The sequence below is a fragment of the Eleginops maclovinus genome, chromosome 20, assembly GCF_036324505.1.
Source record: "Eleginops maclovinus isolate JMC-PN-2008 ecotype Puerto Natales chromosome 20, JC_Emac_rtc_rv5, whole genome shotgun sequence".
Classification (NCBI taxonomy): Eukaryota; Metazoa; Chordata; class Actinopteri; order Perciformes; family Eleginopidae; genus Eleginops; species Eleginops maclovinus.
In genome coordinates, this window is record NC_086368.1 from 6,577,062 (window position 1) to 6,594,256 (window position 17,195).

General features: G+C 38.1%; 2 protein-coding genes across 3 annotated transcripts; both read left to right on the top strand.

Annotated features, from left to right (window-relative positions):
• Nucleotides 1–1,306: 1,306 nt before the first annotated feature.
• Nucleotides 1,307–9,161, top strand: atp6ap1la (ATPase H+ transporting accessory protein 1 like a). The gene is made up of 8 exons (XM_063911914.1): nucleotides 1,307–1,460; nucleotides 5,943–5,965; nucleotides 6,226–6,308; nucleotides 6,722–6,790; nucleotides 6,951–7,105; nucleotides 7,318–7,368; nucleotides 7,671–7,908; nucleotides 8,694–9,161. Exons 1-8 carry the CDS (start codon nucleotides 1,345–1,347, stop codon nucleotides 8,949–8,951), a joined length of 993 nt encoding a protein of 330 aa, XP_063767984.1. The 5' UTR covers nucleotides 1,307–1,344; the 3' UTR covers nucleotides 8,952–9,161.
• A 436-nt stretch (nucleotides 9,162–9,597) lies between these two features.
• Nucleotides 9,598–16,581, top strand: pde12 (phosphodiesterase 12). Of its 2 annotated transcripts, XM_063911913.1 has the most exons (9): nucleotides 9,600–9,769; nucleotides 10,147–10,650; nucleotides 11,057–11,481; nucleotides 11,936–12,041; nucleotides 12,421–12,565; nucleotides 12,811–12,889; nucleotides 12,976–13,098; nucleotides 13,224–13,429; nucleotides 16,045–16,581. In XM_063911913.1, the coding sequence occupies exons 2-9, from the start codon at nucleotides 10,181–10,183 to the stop codon at nucleotides 16,162–16,164; spliced, it is 1,674 nt and encodes a 557-aa protein (XP_063767983.1). In that variant the 5' UTR covers nucleotides 9,600–9,769; nucleotides 10,147–10,180; the 3' UTR covers nucleotides 16,165–16,581. The 2 variants fall into 2 exon arrangements, with proteins under 2 accessions (XP_063767982.1, XP_063767983.1); XM_063911912.1 differs by having other exon boundaries at nucleotides 9,598–10,650.
• The last annotated feature ends 614 nt before the right edge of the window (nucleotides 16,582–17,195 follow it).

Sequence of the window (17,195 nt, forward strand, 5' to 3'; positions counted from 1 at the left end):
GACTCAAATTATAACTGCTTAATAACATAGACTGTATGCTTAATAATCTCAAGAAGTAAAAGCAATTATTATTAAACAAATGCAGACTAAATACTTATCCCAAAACTGTTGAATTCAATAACTTATGTATGCTGATAATGTGAACATAAATACATGTAGACATTGTCAGCTCAGATTAAAGGCTTTTTACAATATATATATATATATATATATGTAAAAATGCTCCAGAAATGTTACTATATATATTTTCTCTAATTGCTCATCCACAGAAACAGACATAAAACAACAAAAAAAGTGACTGTACAGATATTGTGAATGGATTCAACGTTTAATAATGATTATATTTAAATGTGTAAAAGATGTAGGCCTACTCAAACTATGAAATATAGTTTTCAGTTGAGGTAGATGTTACATGTTAATGGATTGTAGAATATATTGATATACTGTGTGACTGATTATATCTATTTCTAATGTTAATTTGAGTGGTGGCCTGCGGTGGCCTGCGAAATCCTTTTTTTTTTGTGTGTGTCTGATTTATTTAGCGTACAGTATTATATATTAAATGGAAAATGCATACCTTACTTTTACTCCCGTGTTTACATTCTGAAGTGGTCCTAAAAATGAAAAATGTTCATTGATCTTGAACTTGATAACATGTATGTTGTTATGCTCAGGTAATGCTAGCATGGCTGTAGAGTCTAGACTATTCAGACCAGTAATGTGAGCAGCCTAAAAGATGAATATTCATCAACACTCTTACAGCATAAATTATTGGGGCATTTGACCCCAAATTCAGTAGGCTAAATATTTTTGCTCTGAACTGTAAGGTTTTTTTTAAAAATGGTTTTGTTTTGAGTCACCAAACAATCTAACTAATCTATAACTTGAAAGATGTATTTTTTAGGGGTTTACCTATTCCTTTAATTTTGTGTTATTCTTCTTTTGTGCAGTGACGTACCTTGTAAAACAGGAAGTGTTGGGTAATACAATTATTTATGAAATTAATGAGAAACCAACGGTGTTTGACTTAAATATTGTAGATTCAAACCTTTTTTCACCAGATGGCGCTGAAAAACCTGAAATATCAATCATAGATTAACAATTGTATATTCTGCACTCTAATATATTGTCATTGGGATGACCTTTAATCTGCAGATATGAAGTATTATGACCGAATTGATTTTTGAACTGCAGTGGGCAAGTCTCTCTCCCTGTGCTCGGCCCTGATTGGCTGATGCGTCTGTCCGTCAGGGGGTTTAGAGACGGTGGGCTGATTAAAGTAGATTACGCCGGGGAGAGAGGGGGAGAGAGGGGGACACTGTGTGCTGGCATCTCGCTCTGGTCATGACAGCAATGATGGCTCCACCATGGAAACAATGCAGCTGCGGCATCCTCTTCCTCTCGCTCTTCTTCCTTCATCTGCAGCCGTCCTCGTGCCTCGACCCGGGAGCTGCTGGCAGGTAGGTGAAGCAGATAAAGGGATGATGATGCACCTTGATGCTTGCTGTTTATGACCTCCAGTGACTCTCTAATCTTTGACTCTTGTCTCGGGCAGCTCGCAGATTACTGCTGACCTGATGGCAGTTTCATTAATTGTGTGTGTTCCTTCTTTAGCTGCATTCTGTGTAATGTTCCCCCCAAATCAATTAAAGCTAGGGTATGTCACATTTGAGAAGCAACCATAGGACGCTTGATCTTTTCAAATGATTCTGCAGAAAAATCCATTCCTTTGTTTCCAACTCCTTTACAATGAAAGTAGCCATAGCTTTATATGTTAACATATTTATCAATCCTGCAATTTACTTGAACCATTTTGTTAATTGCACTATTTCACTGCACTATTTGATGCCTTTTACATGTATGTTTAGTATGTTGCATTGTTGAAGTAGCTTTCGCTGTAGCTATTATGCACATGACACATAAAAGCACTTGAATCTTTGTGCTCCAATAGTTGCTAAATCTAGCATAAATTAGCCTGCAGATAGAATTTATTACAGTGCTGCGACAGTTAGAAACCATTTTTTCTTCTTTTTTTGAGTATTTAATTCATAGATTGCTATGGAGATGTAAAGAGTTTTTCAGAAAATCTAACAAAAATATATCAAGCTACATTACTCAACCTATTTAATCAATATATCAATAAATCAAACTCACTTCGAAAATAATACATGCAAGTTAGTTAGAGGTGCTTCAAAGATGAATTAAATAGATGGGTACAGAAAATAGTGCTCTGCAGCTGTAATGATTTTAAATTCAAGATAAACTCATTGCTAAAATCTATTATGTTTCCATCATGCATTGACATGTGACATGATATTGAAATGTGTACTAACTAAACTACTTTTAAACATTTAATTTGGTCACAGATGTAAAAAAACATTTGACAGATTGTTGCTTAATAAAGTCGTTGAGGTAAATGTGTAAGCCAACAGTAGACACAGAGCAACATTAGTATCCAACTAGAGTCTTATTTTTCATCGATCTGATGAATGTAGATCCAATATTCACTCTCTTTCAGCTCTGTTTTGTTCACTATAAACTCCTGAGGGAAATACCCTGCTCATTAGCTGCTTTTGACTTCAACTTCTGTTTCTATAAATATTTATCTTATTTTTAATATAGTGCATCTGGGATAATTGCCCCCTGAGATTGATAAATGTTGATTGATTGGTTAAATGCAGCTAATCTCTAAAGGTCAATCAATCACATTTGAAATGTCTGCTGTTAATATGTGATAAACAGGGTGTTTATTGGAGCTTGTTTGCAGCTGGAAACAACACCGATGAGAGCCAGTGATGTGCACAAATAACATCTTTTTGAACAAATCTTTGATTGTCACATATGTGGCTATTTTATCTTTATGAATATAACCTCATGCATGATGAATGGTGCATTGAAGAGTTTGATAGCAGTATTAACTGGCAAATGTGTATATACTATAAAAGAGTATTACGGAGAAACAGACGGCATATTATGAAAAAAGTATTAAATTGAACGGTTCAATACAATTCTCAACTTAAAGAGATCGATAAAATGATCAAATTGTTGGTCTGCACATCACTTATGAGATTGCTGACAGAAAAATAAAGCGTAAAAAATCCCTAAGAAGCTCTGTGGATCTGCAGAGTTGGTAAACATTCTCTGTTGGCTAATCACTATAGAGCTCAAAGTAGAGTAAATACTGCACACTATTGAATGAACACAAACAAATATCCTTATTACGGTGTAGCACGCCCGACTTTCATGTACAGTAAGAGTTTGTATATGTTAACATTCACATTTCTTTAACCATGGCTACAATATCCCACAATTTTGACTTAAAGGGGCCCTTCGCGGTTTTCTCTTTCCTGTAGTGTGTTTTATTTGTTTTTGTGCATGTAAATGGTCTGCAAAGGCTAAAATCCCAAAGTTCCCTCCAGAGGGAGTTTTCTCTCCCACACGAGGGTCAGTTCAGGACAACTTTTCATATAACCTATGATGTTTCCCAAAACTCTACCATATCATATTAGCAGACATAAAACCTTGTTGGGCTTAAAAAATCATTTGAGCTTTGCGAAATCATTAGATTTGTCAATATTGTTGTCCCAAACAAAGCACACGAGAGCCTGATGTTTTTCTCTCTGCTGGATTTGCAGAAAAACAGATGTGTGTTGTTTGTCTTTTTTTAGTGTGCAGCTGCTGAGGGCAAAATTAGGGAGAAGCTCCAAAATCTCCTTTTGACCGAGAGCCACCTGGTCCTTCATGACCTGTGTGTGTCTGTGTGTGCGCGTGCATGTGTTATATTATGCAATCAGTGCAATCCCACAATCCACAATCCTGTGCTCTGACCCTGTAAACAAGAGAAGCTAAAAAATGTTTTCTCCGCTGTCATAGATTTGGGCAGAATTGATGAATATGTGTGTAAGGCTTAACAAAACACACATAACACATATACATGTATGATACCTATCATGACAATAATTTAATCTACATTTAAGAGGCAGAACATCACTGCTCAAACAACAGGACACCACAGTTTTGTTTCAATTTTAGACATTGGGACATGCAGCACCCAAGATGAATGATTGAAAATGTAAAAGAGGAGAGCATAACTGAATCTATTTATAAGGTGCTCTAGCTTTTGTGCACAGTTATGGTCATACTTGCACCTGTGTCTTCAGATTCTTCACTTCAGTAAAAGCATCAATATAACACTGAAAATACTTAACTTCCTGTAAAATTCCTGTAACCAGAATTCCTGTAAGAAAGCATAATCAGCAACACTTAAATACGAACAAAGAATGGACTAGTAAGGAATAATAACCATGCTGTACTCTGGTGCGTTGCAGCTATTTGTAAAGGGGAGCATCTACAGCAGCAGCAGCAGCAGCAGCCATCAATATACGTATATCAGCGTTTCCCGGTCATCTGTCAGCATTTTGCAACTTCAAATTAAAAGAGTATGAGCAAAATATAAATGCCCTTACAAAAAGATGCTCTAGGCAGAAAAAGAAGAAGGTTATTTTAAAAAATCAAATCAATTCATGACAACTGTTCGTTTAATCGATGTTACTGCTGTCAGTGCTACTTATGGCGTTTGTTTTTTAAATAAATAAACGTTTAGTTTTTTTTGTGGTAATACAAGTGTCTGTTACAGCCATCAACATAACAGTGCCTACCAACCATGTTTAAAACGTCTATAGTGAAAAAGTGATACTTTTTTGCTAGATGTACAGGTTAAGTGAATAGGTTGCGCTTTTATCCTCTAAAGACAAAGCACTTGTGCACTACTATGCTGTAAAATGTTCCTGCTCATTGTTTTAAGTTGAAGAATTTAGTAAAATTGTTCTCAAAATCTGTTGACATTTGTAGGGTTGTTTGCTACTGTCAAATTCTTTTTATATTAATCCCATAATAAATACTAAGGTATGTAATTTGGATCTGCTTCAAAATGTATACAAATGTATCCTGATCCATTGTTCACCCGTCCTCAAAACGCAAATAGACAAACAAACAAAAGACAACATATCCTCCTTATTGGCTGAGGTAATAATTGGATTTGAACCCGAGTTTTCAGGGAGTTAGGATGTAATGACGCTCCATCCGTATCGTTCCCTTGCTTGCCCTTCTGATCTGCGAGCACAGGATTCTTTACATAAAACCTCCATCTGCTCCTTGATTCTACAAAAAGAAGCAAGAACAGCGATGATAAAATTATTATAATTCAAGTCTCGGTCCATTATAAGTTATGCTACAGGTAATAGAAAATACAATCTGGGTCAGAGTGATTTCTCTCAACAACAGTATGTCTCGGTCTTTATATAACCTGTCTATAGCCTCAGCCTGATCTCTGTTGTTTTACACACTAATCCACCTGGTAGGTCAGTGGCACAACTAACAAGATGCATTCTGGGTAGTGAAACACCTCACAGGTTTATCTCTCTGGCATCTACCTACTGTTTTTTATTTCTAATCTTCATAATACTCTATATTGTGGCTGTATTTATATTTTTTATCATTTTACTATCAACAAACTAACTGTGTAGGCCCCTTCAGAAAACTATTTGATGTTGCCAAATAGGTTTGAGAAGTAGTGAGCAAAGGATATATTGTTTAGCTCTTGCGTGATTATAATTATATGATTTTTGTTATTTTAAACAAGTGAAATGTGATATTACTTTGTTTTATTGGCTGCAGCCTGGTCTTGTTTAGAAGATTTAGATCACGTACTACCTTTTTTAAATAAATTATTAATTTAAGAAACATTTTATCTGATGTTATATCTGGAAATATCTTGAAATGTGGATAATAAAACGAATCTAGCTTCTAAAGATAAGGAGCTAATGGATATGATGAGAATTAAAAGAGGGAGAAAATTGCTGTTATAAAAATGTAATAAAAAACAGAGGATGTAAATATTTTTCTACATTCACTTTATTTATTGATCCTTCTTCTGTTCACAGTGCTTCTGTCTCTTTCATACAAGGTAAGTACTTTCTGTCTGTCTGTCTGTCTGTCTGTCTGTCTGTCTGTCTGTCTGTCTGTCTGTCTGTCTTTCTGGTTAAAGTGCCAATCATAGTTAAGCATGAACTAAGTACATATTTCTTATTGACCTGAAGCATGCTAAATGGCCAGTAGATGTAATAGAGGAGTAATATAATGAGATATTTATTTTGATTTTACGTATATTATAGGACTTAAACATGATTCATTTTGAGAGAATTCATCCTGTCTTTGTCTCTGCAGATGAAGGGATTGCTCAGGGTGATGGAGGGATGTGGATGGATGAGCCTTTGGTATCTGTAGATCAGACGGAAAGAAGACTGCAGGTAAACTCTTACTGGAGAACAAACTAAAACTAATAAAAGGTAAAAACACACAAACAAACTAAGAATAATCTGGTGGTAAAATTACAGCACTGCAAATCTTTCATTCACATTTTTCATAAGTAAAAGTGAGCAAATATCAGCGTCAACACTGTGAAAGAAAGTTTTGTTTGATTTGTTAAATAAATAAATCTAAAAACTAAAGATGATGAATTTCTTTAAAAAAAACAATTGAGGAAGGAAAAAGAGAAGATACAGAAGTCAGGACTCATAGATAATATCATGTAGTAACAACAATTAATATCATCAGTTTCACAACAATGCAAAAGTAAATATGTTAACTGCTGACCAACCACACAGACTTCTTTGTGATGTACTACACTTTGTTTTCAGTTGTTGTCTCTTTCCTTCTACAGTCTACAGATGTATCACGGAGGAAGTTACTTCAGACACCAGGAATTGCAGTTCCCTTTCCTCCTCTGAAGGTGGCATTCTCTTCATGAAACGCACAATCCGTTCTAAACGCTTTCAATCTTTGTACTCTTGGCTAACAATGGCCTGGGTGAACACACTTTTAACCAGAAACTTAATTTATTGTTACCTTGAAAAAATTGATTTTCAATTATATTTAAATATCCCCACCAGGTGATGTCGGATGGGGAGCCATGCGTCATGTTCCAGGCCCGGAAGCTGTCTCTGCGCTACGAGAAGCAAAAGCAGCTGGACCTGACGGAGAGAGCTTTTTCTCCTCAGAAACCTGTCGACACCAGCGAGTCCGTCTGCCGCCAGGACAAGGCCACGTATGTACATATGCATGTCTATCTACCTGACTATCTGATGAGCACCACCAACCTTTAATTAAAGAAACTTCTTGGGGTACATTTATTATAAAAAATAAACATGAAATTGCACCAATAATTGACAGAAAGAAATGGCAATATATACTTTAAGAGCAATAGAGTATGTTCAAGGAAGTTGAAAAGATGTCTTTCTGTCCGTTTATCTTCACTAGGCTGGTCATGAGGTTTGGAGATGTGGAGGATTTGAGAGGCCTTTCCATAAGGTCAGTCATAACATAACAAATTAGATGGTGAAAAAATCCACATTGTACCTTTACAATATAAATGTGTACAGCAAGTTTTGGGAAAATAACCCAGATCCTTAAAATAAAGTAGAATTACTGTTGTTTGAAAAAAAAATGAAATTGTACATTAAATAGTGTTACATCCGTAGATATTATCAGCATAGTGTACTTAAATCATCAAAAGTAAAAGTATTTAGATGCATTCCACAACGTTCTACAGCTGTTGAACACCAGCTGTTAGGGAAAAAGAGTTTTGTGTCCTCTCCTCTTGCTGGTGTCAGGCTGCAGCTGTCCAACACTTTCTACGAGTCTTCGGGTCAGTGGTGGTTCTCGGTGGACAGCGTGTCTGTGCGCTACAACTCCTCTGAGGAGGCGGTGTTCAACGCCAGCGACGTGTACGCTCCGACCTCCTCCTCCTACCACTGCCTGCATGTCAGCAGCCTGCAGCGCTACAGCGCCCTGCTGCTGCCCAGCAGCGAAGACGCACACCGCTGGAGCCTCACCTTCACAAACTTCCAGGTACCTGTCCTTTTAACAGACTCACTGTCTCACATTCAACAGGGTTTGTATATTTAGATCTTAACAAAACTTAAAATACAGTTTTGTGATTATCATAATGATAAAATGAATATTTTATTTAACCCAGGGGGCGAATAGGTTTCCTGAAAGTTGCTCAATTTTGTGTAGATAAAATACAATAATAATTGATTTTAACATAAGAGGTAAAGATAAAATGTGTAATTGTTACTACAATATATAACTAATATAACAGTTTCAACTGTATATTACTATAAATACAGTGTGAATAAATATGAGTATTTATTAAGAAATTAATGATAAAAAAACGATTAGTGCTCAATATGTAGTATAATATAGAAAACATATTTTGTACAATTAGCATTACAGATAAAAAAAGTGCTTGTGTTAAACATAAAAATAAATCAGTCTGTATTACACAGAACATTAATTTATTAAAGTAATATTTACCACAACTTTTATTCATCGGATGACACTAACAGGACTCTGAATGAATGTAATACTGCTGTTTTACTACCATAATTATTTTTTGTATTATTAATATTATAAATAACAAATATAATAAGAAAATAAAAAAGGAAAAATTACGAATAATATCAGCATTTTTTCTCTAGGAACTTAAAAATAATACAATTACTGCTTTCAAATTGACATACTAAAATATTGCATGCATTTTTCTTATTTTATTTGCGTTGAGTGCCAATAAATAATAAGGATCAATACAAAGGAACATTTCATTCATTTAATTATTTTCGTCCCCTTCACAGATTCAGGCATTCAACATCACCTCTGATAAATTCTCTCCTGCGACTGTCTGCGCAACCTTCATGACGCCGGCCATCCTGATGGGGCTAATCACTTCCCTCATCCTGCTGCTGGTGCTGGCCTACGCCTTGCACATGGTCATCCACCTGAAACACATTGAGCACGAGGACGAACACAAAGCTGACGTCTACTTCCCCCAGAGCCCAGAACAGCCTGAACACTGCTGCGTGGAAAGCGACGCTGAGAAAAATATTCTGTAGTGTTGCGAAGAAGAAATTTAGAGACTGTTACACTTTTAAAAAAAGATAGGGAGCTGATTATAAACTGCTGGTGCAATCGTTTACTTTCAGCTCAGGGTTAGACTTTTTTATATATATATTTATAGTGTTTTTTTATTTGCCTGCTAGTTAATATCTGCATTTGTCTTTATAACAAATTTAATAAAAAATCATTAAAAAAAAAAATCACATTTTGTTCCGTTGTGTTTTCCTCTATATAGGTTTTTCCTTTCAGTTGTTTTTGTTTCTGTATTTGTTGTTTCTGAGCGGAGAACATGACATTTGTAGATTCTGGGCATTATCTTGCCTCTTCTGTGGTTGTTTTACATCTCATTGTAGTTGTGTTTCCGTGGTTGAGTGTCTCTTAGGAGCAATTTTATGTTTTTTTTTTTGTTGTTGTCAATTGCAACCCTTTGTAGCTGTTTGTCCTGAAGATGTGGGCCCTTGTACCAGGTAGGCTCAGTATTCGGTTATCCATCTATGAATAGATGAGTACTGCACTCATTTATCAATAATACAAATCATAACCAATAACCATATACATCAAAGAATATTGATATTGTTAACACAAAAACTCTGGTGTAATATCCATTCTGTCTGGTAGGTGGCAGTGGCACGCGTTATAATTCAGCCATATTTGACAGAAGAAGAAGACGCTCGGCATGACTTATCAAGGAAAGAAATTACAGATAATGTAGCAGCTTTTGTGAATATTTAAAAAGAATAACATTTTCTTTTAAGCAGCATTTTATATCTCTGGATCCTGCATGCTCTCTAGTTTTGAATCAGACTGCTGGAAGGTGGATACAACTCGCTGGTTTTCTCTTCTGGTTAGCTTGTTGGTTAGCACTAAGGGGTGGGCAATCTGTCTGGCAGTTGTTGGCGTCATATAAATAGGGAGCACGCTACCTGTCGAGGACGTTACCAGCGTAGTTGTGTTGGTGTATGTTAATGTTGATGTTGATTAGAGTTAGTGCAGTTTAGTGCCAGTGTAGTTAAACGTCAGAGTAGTTTCCCTGCTGTCATCTACCTGTCGCCGGTCGCTGACATAACTTAGTTTACGGTCAGTGTAGTTTTCCCTGTTGTCCTCTACCTGCCGCCGAGACTTCATGTTCAATCGCTTTTCCGCTGCTCTCACTCTTCTCCCCCGCTGCCTACTGCTCGCCTCCTCCCCTAGGACTCTGACGAGAGCCTGCCACTTCCTCGGAAGGATGAAACCCACCGTGGTGAGGTGCCTCCCTGGGGAGCCCAAACTCACCATCTCCTTCAGTCTGGACGGCAGCCACAAACACATGCTGCGGGACCAGGATGAGCCGCTGGGAAAAGCCCTGGCCAGGATCTCTCATGGCCTCAACAAGAGCCAAGGAAAGGGGAAGAAGTCGAAGAAAAAGAAAGGAGAGACGCCGGACGAAGCCCCTGGGCTCACCGCGGTGAAGCTCTACTACAACGGGGAGGAGGTGTCCGACACGTTGATGAACTCGGAGGCGTGGCGGGACGGATCAGTGCTCCAGGTGGGAGACGTGAAGTACTCAGTTCGCAGGAACACTCCCACTTTCACCAACGCAGAGCTCCCCGTGTCCCTGCTCGCAGAGTTCCCCGTCTGTCCCAACCTGGAGATAGAGTTTGGGAACCTGCAAGACTGCGAGTTCACGTGGTATAGAGAAAATGCCCCAAATACAAGGTAGGAAGAATCAGCTTTATTGGATGTGTTACTTTCAAAGTACTTGCAGATACATAATGTGTTTAAAGTAACGTCTTCCAGGTAATATGTTGCATGATTTTGTTGAAAAGCCAAAATAGACAGAATATTTTTGTTGTAATCAAGTTGGGCAACAATGCCTTAGTTGAAGGCTTACAATAATTAAGTCTAAGGTGACATTGTACAGTGTTCAGAATGATTAAAACACACAAGTAAGCTAACATGATTACATTTTCAATATCAAACGTAATTTCCTTACAATGCCCAATGATCGACTTTAAGTGAAGCATAAAATAGCTTCTTTCCTTTTTTTATTTATTCAGTCAAAGAAGATATGGAAAATATTGCACCTTCTATCATATTTTCTCTCTGTTGTTTTATGCCATAGCACTGAAACTGCTGGAGAAGTTGAAGGTCAAGACAGCGAGTGGACAGAGGTAGGATGTGGGAGAGTCCACGTTCCTTCCATTCAGGATATCGGCTACAGGCTCAAACTGCGCTGCACACCTAAAGATGGAGGACGTAGTGGCCTGCCCAAGGATCTCGTCTCTACGGCCATAGAAGCCGGACCGGGGGTGTGCACGTTCGACAACAGGCACGCGTACACTCTCAAAGAAGCAGAGTGGCCGGCTGTGAGGGTGGTGTCGTACAACATCCTCGCCGACATCTACGCCCAGACAGAACTGTCCAAGACGGTTCTTTACCCGTACTGCGCCCCCTACGCCCTGCAGCTGGACTACAGACAGAACCTGATCAAGAAGGAGCTCGCCGGGTACAATGCTGACATTATCTGTCTGCAGGAGGTGGACAAAGGTAATAACTGGAGAAATGGATAGTTGCTACAAGAAGCTAACCTCAATCTTTTCTGTGATATCCTCTGGTGGATACACGAGTATTCTTTATGCATGGTTGCTATGGTGCTGTAAATCCTTACAAACTGTTACACTTGAATGTTTTCAAGGTTTGAGAAGTGCTTCAGTTTGGAATTAAGTACTTGAAACTGTTTAAACTTTTGATTACGCAAACAGGTGTCACATTTTACATTCTTGTGCTTACCTTTTTAAATGTTCAACATTTTGTAGAATACTGCCACAAAAATGTAGCTGCACTTGAAGAAGGGTACAGCACTCAGTAAACTGTATATGTAATGCATATAAATACGTAATTTACCAAAGTTCAGGAACATTTTGAAAAATGCTTGGATTTGAATTTGGAAAAGGTTGGAAACCCTGTGTATGACTTTCTTCATGTTCCCTGGTCTCTTTAGGGGTGTTTTTGAACAGTCTGACTCCAGCCCTCGATGCATTCGGTCTGGATGGCGTTTTTAGGACCAAAGAGAGGCAGCATGAAGGACTCGCCACGTTCTACCGCAGGTCAGGTCCATAAGCACCCTGAGTCTGAAGAAAATGCCTTCTGTTTTTTTTCAGTGTCTGAAAAGCCTAATTCTTTTTTCCAATACTTAACTTTAAGTATTAATGTTCTGCATTACTTAACTTTGGTGTGGAATCTGAGGATAATTGTGAGATGATAAAATTCGGCTTGGGCTTGATCACAAGTACATTATCCAATACTGTCTTTACACTTGAAGAAGCAATAGGCTGATCATAACACAGGACTACCCCACTAATGCTGCAATCAGACCCTTATCTTTTCTAAGTGTTTATTTCATATTATGTTTTCCAATGGTATTAAACCTTTCAAACCAAGTTTAAGTGAAGAAATTAATTAAAATTGCAGTATTGTGTCTGTTAGGTCAAAGTTCAAGCTGCTGAGCAGTCATGACATTGCGCTGAGCGAGGCGTTATCCTCTGACCCGATCCACTCTGCGCTGCTGGAGAAGCTTTCTGCGAACACGACTCTGAAGGCGAACATCCTGCACAGGTCCACCGTCCTGCAGGTACGGGTGCTCTCCAGCTGTACCAACTGAATAATTGAATAGACGATTCACAGTCGTAGAGTTTTGGGCTTGTAGTCATTTAACTCTAATTGGCATAGGAAAAATGGGTTGGGTATTCTTTTTAATTCAAATATTGAATAGGCTAATGAATTCATCAAAAGATAATAGACGAAATCATCAAAAAAAGGCTGTCAAATGAACACAACTGCCTTTCTAAATTGTTGTTGTGATTTTTTTGTTTTCAGGTCAGTGTGCTTGAGGATGTGAGTAAACCTGGCAGGAAGGTCTGCGTGGCAAACACTCACCTGTACTGGCTCCCCACAGGTAAAACAAGTCATTCCTCTGTATGAAAACACCTGATATAAAAGAGCAAGAACACATTTCTAAAAACAAATGTAATTTCTTTGAAGGAGGGAGCATCCGCTTGGTCCAGATGGGCGTGGCTCTGCAACACCTGAGTCATGTGATCAACGAGGTCTCACCTGGAGCCCCTCTGATCTTTTGTGGTGACTTCAACTCACATCCTGACTCAGGTACAGTAACTCTACAGTAACACCGGTCTCAGAATTTACTTCAGCTGAAGAACATAGACATCATTGACTTCAAATTGTATTTAAAAGCTGACAAATAATAGTTTTTCTCCTCTTCCTGTCTGCAGGTGTGTTCCAGCTGCTCAGCAAGACGCTTGTTCCTCTGCAGCACGCAGACTGGATCAGCATGGGACCAGAGGAGTCCTGCAGCATGGACCTGATCTCTGCCTTCCCCCCTCTGCTGAGTGCCTGTGGACAGCCAGCTTACACCAACTATGTGGGAGGATTTCATGGCTGCCTGGACTACATCTTCATACAGCCAGACAGCATACAGGTACTAGTACTGAAGTCATACTGCTAATACTGTCACTTCATTTCTATAAATGCTACTAGTGCCACTGATGCTAATAGCACTGACAGATTAGTGTGGCAAAAACACAAGTTAAGATATTATGATATTGTATCGCTACACAATCTAACTATTTAAGACGAGACACTACAGGTGAATAGTGTAATTTTTTTAACTTAAAGATATCAGTATGAAGCTTTTCCAATTAATTACTTGCATTAAGACCATTGTTTTTTGTATTACAAGTTTTCAGAAAAAGCTTGTTTAAATATGCAAATTAGACGATCTAATTAAATATGTGCATATTTTAGTACATTTCGAGAACACAATTCTGAACATTGGATAAAGTCAGGTTCAAAATCCTTGTTTCATTTTGTAGTCATATTTGAATCTAAAGTTTTTACAGAAGGGATTTTGGATATCTCTTTTTGTCCCTCCATAAATCAGAAAATACTGTCAACAGCCATAAAATATCCAATTTCGCCATTGTTTTAGTTATAAAATGTTATATAATTCAGGCTATGAATGATATATGAACGCATCATTTTGTGAAAACTTTCAGAATATTGATAGGAATAAAACTGGAAGGTTTGGTGTATGTAAGTGCTACTGAAGTGGAAATTTCTTGCTCCCAATATGAGAAAAAGCTCATTTTGAGAAAACGACCTTGTCAAAATGTATTATCAAATTCGATTTTTTTTTTTATTGAGGACGCTTTTTACAGACACAATATCTAATATCCTCCTTGAAAGCAACAATATAGAACATATAAAACACATTACAACTGAAAACTGACTAACACAGCATAGGACCTGAACAGAATCAACCCACTGAGCAGTTCATTCAACCTCGCCACATGAGTTATCAGCCACTGCTGCGTGGCGCTATCTAAACCCTCCTGTTGTCTCCGTGAAGGTATCTCATGTTCGGGGTCATTTGTTTTTAGTTTTACTTTGCTTCGTGCAATTGACAATTGTTGTCTTCTTCTCTGTGAAAGTTTTTTCGCTGTTCTTTTGCCATTTTGAGATTGAAATGTCACACGGAAAGCTAAACCAGGAAGTGTCATAGCACTAAATATGGACAAGTCCTGATTCATCCGGATCATTAACCCGGATCCTAATAATGACCCGGGAGCCACGAGTCTCCCCTCTCCATTAATCCGAATCCTTTGAGTCCTACACCTGGTGACATACAAATTAAAACTATAAATTGCGTCATTCACTACGCTCCCTATAACATGTAAAACCACATTACAACATATCACCGTCCATCTGCCTAGCCTTTAGCAAGTAACTACCAGAACAGAAGGTCCATAGTTTATCATAGATAAGGACTTCCTGCAGACTCGTCAGACTCAAGAGCCGTAACAGTTGCAGATCCAGAGATCCACACTGAAACTTCCTTTAGAGCCGGAAACATAGTGGACTCGCAGATTCGCGGGATCCGTGGATCCAGATCAATGATCCAGAACAGTAGCCTACGAGGGAGTCAGCGGAACTTCACAGACACAGATTTGGTGAGCGGACTGAATGAGTGGACTATTCCACACAGCTCGAAACAGCAAACTCGTCGGTCGGACTCGTCATGGCTTTCAGTGAGTGTCAGCTCTGTTTATGATAATGTAGATGCATACTGTGCACAGATAATTTGATGATTTCACCCAGTCAAGTGTGAGAAGCCAAATAATAAACAAGCAATAAACAATAAACAAGCATTAAGACAGGAAAAAAAAAAGAATTTACTTGAAGTTGGAGACTATGGCCTCCTGTTTCACTGGTAGGATTTCTACGCTCTTGGTGATGCTGACTCAAATGACTCATACGATCCGGATCTCTTCAATGACTGACTCAGAAGACCTTGAGTCCGTAAAAAGATCCGGATTTGCCATCTCTACATAGCACACCACGTGACGCATCTGAACGAATCACGTTGTCAGAAATTGACTGCTGATACAAAGGAAATGACCATATTTGGATCCGATGACATTGTGCAGGAAAGACGGAGCTTTACAACAATACCATGGATTACATGGTGCAGACAGCGGTCGCAGCACTATATGTTGCGTTAAAATGCTAACTTCTGGTGAATTTAGGAGAAATCTACAGACGCAAATAGACAAACAATAGTAAAATAAAGACCAAAATGTGTATTTTGTACGTTTTCCTTCCAAAAGACTGAAAGACAGAAATAGAAAACATGTTATGGAATCAAAATAGCACAAAATCTCGAAATTGACCAGTGCTTGAAAAACGATGTTTTTGCCTGCCGTGTCTCGCCTTAAAGGGTCAGAAACACCTTCACTTGGGCACATGCTGCCCTACTCTCCACATGACACATGCAACTGAGAGAAGATGTCGAAACCAGTTGACAAGCTTAGATGCTAGCACTACAACTGTGAAATTACATATTATATTGTTGCAAAAACAGTATTCCTATAAAGAATGTGTCATTACAATTAGTTTGAAAGCAAATTGTGGTAGAGGTAGGAGAAATATTTTTGTACAGAAGTTTAACTTAATAAAATAAATATTTTTAAGTCACAGATTCCCTTTCATTTCAAACGAAGGAGGGTAGTACATGTAATTACATCATTTGTGCAGGTGGATCAGGTGATTCCTCTGCCCAGCCACCAGGAGGTCACCACCTACGAGGCTCTGCCCAGCGTAGCTCACCCCTCTGACCACATCGCCCTGATCTGTGACCTGCGCTGGAACCCCTGACCTCCTTCACCAAAGACACTAGAGAACCAGGCTTCTCCCACAATTACATCCAGACTTTGGATTTTCTTAATTCAGTGCTTGAGCTGAAATGCTGCACATTGCTTGTTATTTTTCTTAAATGTAATTGCTATTTGGCTGTAACACTTGACAGAACACCAACTGCTGGTTCATATTTGGTTAATAATTCTTGTTAATATGAGTTCATATTAGAAATAGAAGTAATGTGATTGCTGCTGGGTTTTAGTCACTCTAAAATGACTGTGACACATCTTAGTTCACATGGACTCTTAATGGTTCTTAAAAGAAATACACATATTAACATTTTAATAAAGTTATTTATTATTACTTTCACATTTATTTTTATTTTGGCCAGACAAGTTGATCAGTAAGTTATTTGAAATAAAGTCTCAAAGCATTGGTCGGATTATTGACTCTGCTTTTAATTCTGATATTTTCAATATCGTGGGTGTAAATGTTTCTGGGACTTTTTTAGTAAGGAATATGACAAATTAAGTAAAGCATTTTGACCAAGTAAAGCTATACGTTGAAGTCATTTAAAAGTTGAGGTTAAATTGGACTATGGACCGATATATTTACGGCTGTCAACTGTCAAACTCAGTGCTTTGGCGCCACCGTCCATCGCCACGCTGTTTTTCTCTCATTGGTCAGAAGTAGTAAAGAGGCGGGGATTAGTGTTTAGCACATACCATTGTGTCATGTGGGGGTACAACTGAAAGTGTAAATAATGGTTACAATACAGTTGAGACAGTCTTGACGTCACAACATCAAGAAACACAAATTTAAAAGTATTTAAATATCTGTTCTGTTTTGTCTTGTAATATAAAAAGTGGCCTTTATTTTCAGTTAATGATCAACTGATTGTGTCACCCCATGTCAGTGACAGAGGCGAGAGGCAGGGCGTCATGTGTTGTAAAGCTCCCCAGAGTCTTCCAGCAAAACCGGACACCGGTTGATTTGGCCGGTAAAATAAAAGAATAAACACTTATCTCACTGCAGGTTCAAGGTAGAGT